The sequence below is a fragment of the Aegilops tauschii genome, chromosome 4 (assembly GCF_002575655.3).
Source record: "Aegilops tauschii subsp. strangulata cultivar AL8/78 chromosome 4, Aet v6.0, whole genome shotgun sequence".
NCBI lineage: Eukaryota > Viridiplantae > Streptophyta > Magnoliopsida > Poales > Poaceae > Aegilops > Aegilops tauschii.
Window position 1 is genome coordinate 131752812 of NC_053038.3, and position 3700 is coordinate 131756511.

Genomic DNA, 3700 nt, shown 5'->3' on the forward strand with positions numbered 1-3700 from the left:
AGCCGGAGGACTGGCTCACCGACTACACCACCGCCATCGGCATCGCCGACGGTAACCACCGCCTCGCCATGCGCTACGCGCCTCTCATGCTCCAGGGGTTGGCCCGCACCTGGTTGAATAGTCTGCCGGCGGGCAGCATCAACGCATGGGTCGACTTCGAGCAGGCCTTCAGGCGCAACTTCACCGGCACTTGCAAATGACCCGGCCGCCCCAGTCAGCTCGTCATGTGCGTGCAGGGGCTGGCGAAAACCGGCCGCGAGTACCTCGCACGCTGGACCGAGCTCCGGAACAGCTGCGAGGGCATCCACGAAGTCCAAGGGATCCAATACTTCGTCAACGGGTGCCAGGATGACACCCTACTCAAGCACAAGCTCTTACTCTCCGAGCCGGCCCCCATGGCCGAGCTCATGGTGACGGCGGACAAGTACGCCAACGCCGACCCCGCCATGAAGATCCAGGTGGCACTGGATGAAGCCGACAAAGCAAAGCCGATTCCCCTCCGAAGCCGGCTGGCGAAGGGAGCCGGCAGCAGCACAACCAGCAGAACAACAAGCGCAAGGCCGATCAGCCGGCCCAGCGCTATGACAACTGGCTCGTCGCGGCCACCGAGTAGGCGCACACGACCAACCCGGCCGCCAAGCGTCGGCAGACCGGCAAGACGACGTGGCAACCCGCCATGAGCTTCGAGGAGATGCTCGACGCCCCCTACAAGCACCAGAGCGGCGCAAGGCCATCCACGCACACGCTTCGGCAGTGCGCCATCACCAAGCGCCTCCTGAGGGGTGACATCCCGCCTCCTCCGGCCCCGGCTCCGGGAGTGAGGCAGCCGCCTCCGCCTCCACCGCCGCCACCGGCTGGTGGCGCAATGCGCGACGACGTCTACCCGGCCCAGAACGCGACCTACGTCGTCTTCACCAGCCTCGACGACGACAAACGCAGCGAGCGCCTCCTTTGGTAGGAGGTGAACACCGTCATCCTGGCCAAGCCGGAATACATGCACTGGTCGGAGCGCCCGGTCACCTGGACTCGGGAGGATGACCCGGCCGTCATGCCGAACCCAGGTGGTTACGCCCTCGTCCTCAACCCCACCGTCGTTGCACCTCGGCGCACGTGCAAGTTCTCCCGGGTGCTCATCGACGGCGGCAGCAGCATCAACATCCTCTACCGCGACACCATGACCAAGCTCGGCCTCGAGGCCAAAGACCAGGAGCCGGCCTGGACGATCTTCCACGGCATAGTCCCTGGCCCCTCCTGCTCTCCAATCGGCCGGGTCCGGCTCGACGTCCTGTTCGGCGACAACAACCACTTCCGATGCGAGGCGCTCTGGTTCGAGGTGGTGGACCTGACCAGCGCGTACCATGCGCTGCTGGGCCGGCCCGCGCTTGCCATATTCATGGCGGTTCCCACTACGCCTACCTGAAGATGAAGCTGCCGGGTCCGAAGGGCCTCATCACCATCACCGGCGACTACCGCAAGTCCATAGAGTGCGCCCGAGACGGTGCCTTGCTGGCCGAGTCGCTGGTCATAGCCGAGGGGCGGCGCCAACTCGACCGGAACGCCGCCTTGGCCCAAGAGGCGTCGGCCGCGCCGATCCCGGCCGAGGAGCCGGCCGATAAGGCCTCGTTCAAGCCCTCCAAGGAGACCAAGAAAGTGAAGTTGAACCCGGAAGACCCCAGCTGCAGCAAGTATGTTGTCGTGGGCACCTGCCTCGACAGCAAATAGAAAGGCGAGCTCGTCGACTTCCTCCGTGAGAATCGGGATATTTTTGCATGGACCCCAAAGGACATGCCGGGTATCCCGAGGAAGTACGCCGAGCACAAACTCCACGTCCGCAAGGACGCCAAGCTTGTCCGTCAACCCCTGCGACGTTTTTCTGAAGAGAAGAGAAGAACCATTGGTGAAGATGTCGCCAAGCTCTTGGCGGCCGGCTTCATCATGGAAGTGTTTCACCCAGAGTGGCTGGCCAACCTGGTCCTCGTCCTGAAGAAGAACAAGACCTGGCGCATGTGTATCGACTACACCAGCTTGAACAAGGCCTGCCCCAAGGATCCGTTCGCCCTCCCGCGGATCAACCAAGTCATCGACTCCACTGCCGGGTGTGAGCTCCTGTCCTTCCTGGATGCTTACTCCAGCTATCACCAGATCAAGCTAGACCCGGCCGACGCCCTGAAGACGTCCTTCATCACGCCCTTCAGGGCGTATTGCTACATCACCAGGTCGTTCGGGTTGAAGAACACCGGCGCCACCTTCTAGCTCTGCATGCAGAAATGCTTGCTGCCGCAACTCGGCCGCAATATCCACGTCTATGTGGACAACATCGTGGTGAAGACCAAGCAGCACCTCACGCTACTCGATGACCTGAAGGAGACCTTTGCCAACCTGCGCGAGTACAAGGTCAAGCTCAACCCGGAAAAGTGCGTTTACAGCATACCGGCCGGAAGACTACTCGGCTTCCTCGTCTTGGAGCGCGGCATTGAGGCAAACCCGGAGAAGATCAAGGCCATCGACCGCATGCGCAAGCCGGCTCAGCTGCGCAATGTCTAGAAGTTCACCGACTACTTGGCCTCAGTCAGCCGGTTTCTCAGTTGGCTGGGCGAGAGGGCCTTGCCCTTATATCAGCTGATGAAGAAGACGACGCCGTTCGAATGGAACGACCAGGCCGACGAGGCTTTCAGGGACCTCAAGCGCATGCTCTCCACCGCACCCGTCCTAGCCGCACCAGCTGAGAAGGAGCCGCTGCTGCTCTACATAGCCGCAACCAGAGAAGGGCAAGATCCAAGCCGTCCAGCATCCCGTCTACTACCTGAGCGAGGTGCTCTCCGCCTGCAAGCAGAACTACCCGCACTACCAGGAGATGTGTTACGGCGTGTACTTCACCGCCAAGAAATTGAAGCAGTACTTCCAAGAGCACGTTGTTACCGTGGTCAGCACGACCCCTCTCGGCGAAATCATCGGGTGCCGGGATGCCTCTGGCCGGGTCGCCAAGTGCGCGCTCGTGCTAGCCGGCCACACCATCCTCTATGAGCCCAGCACTACGATCAAGTCCCAAGCTCTGGCCGACTTCCTCGTCGACTAGACCGAGACCCAGTACCTGCCGCCGCCGCCGGACTCGACGCACTGGCGCATGCACTTCGACGGCTCGAAGATGCGTCTCGGCCTAGGGGCTGGCATTGTGCTGTCATCCCCGAAGGGTGACCGGCTCAAATACGCGCTCCAGATCCATTTCGCCGCCTCCAACAATGTCGCCGAGTATGAAGCCCTCGTGCACGGCCTCCTGCTTGCCAAGGAACTCGGCATCCGACGCATCCTATGCTATGGAGACTCGGACCTAGTGGTGCAGCAGTGCTCCGGCGAGTGGGACGCCCGCGACCCCAACATGGCGAGCTACCGCTTCCTCGTTCAGAAGCTGTCTAAATTCTTCGCAGGCTGCGAGTTCCTCCATGTCCCGTACGCGAAAAATGAGGCGGCCGACATGCTCGCCAAGATCGCCTCGTCCCGGCAGTCCATCCTGTCCGGCGTCTCCCTCGAGCACCTGCACAAACCGTCCGTCAAGCCCTCTCCGGACTCCGAGTCAATCTACGTCCCAGACGACCTGGCCGCGCCTCAACCCGGCCCTGGGACTGCTGAATCCGGCCCGGGGACTACCGAACCCGACCCGGGGACTGCTCAACCCGGCCCGGGGGCTACAACCGCCGACCCG

General features: G+C 62.5%; 1 protein-coding gene across 1 annotated transcript; it reads left to right on the top strand.

The window, feature by feature from the left end:
• Window positions 1–2259: 2259 nt before the first annotated feature.
• LOC141021696 (uncharacterized) lies at window positions 2260–3076 on the top strand. The gene is made up of 3 exons (XM_073497551.1): window positions 2260–2414; window positions 2586–2768; window positions 2929–3076. Exons 1-3 carry the CDS (start codon window positions 2260–2262, stop codon window positions 3074–3076), a joined length of 486 nt encoding a protein of 161 aa, XP_073353652.1.
• The last annotated feature ends 624 nt before the right edge of the window (window positions 3077–3700 follow it).

What these genes read in the sequence shown, in the direction of transcription:
- LOC141021696 (XM_073497551.1), top strand. Translation starts at nt 2,260, where the DNA reads ATGCAGAAATGCTTGCTGCCGCAACTCGGCCGCAATATCCACGTCTAT. An exon ending in GTCAAGCTCAACCCGGAAAA is followed by an intron (nt 2,415 to 2,585) that starts GTGCGTTTACAG and finishes CCGGTTTCTCAG; the next exon opens with TTGGCTGGGCGAGAGGGCCT. An exon ending in ATAGCCGCAACCAGAGAAGG is followed by an intron (nt 2,769 to 2,928) that starts GCAAGATCCAAG and finishes TACCGTGGTCAG; the next exon opens with CACGACCCCTCTCGGCGAAA.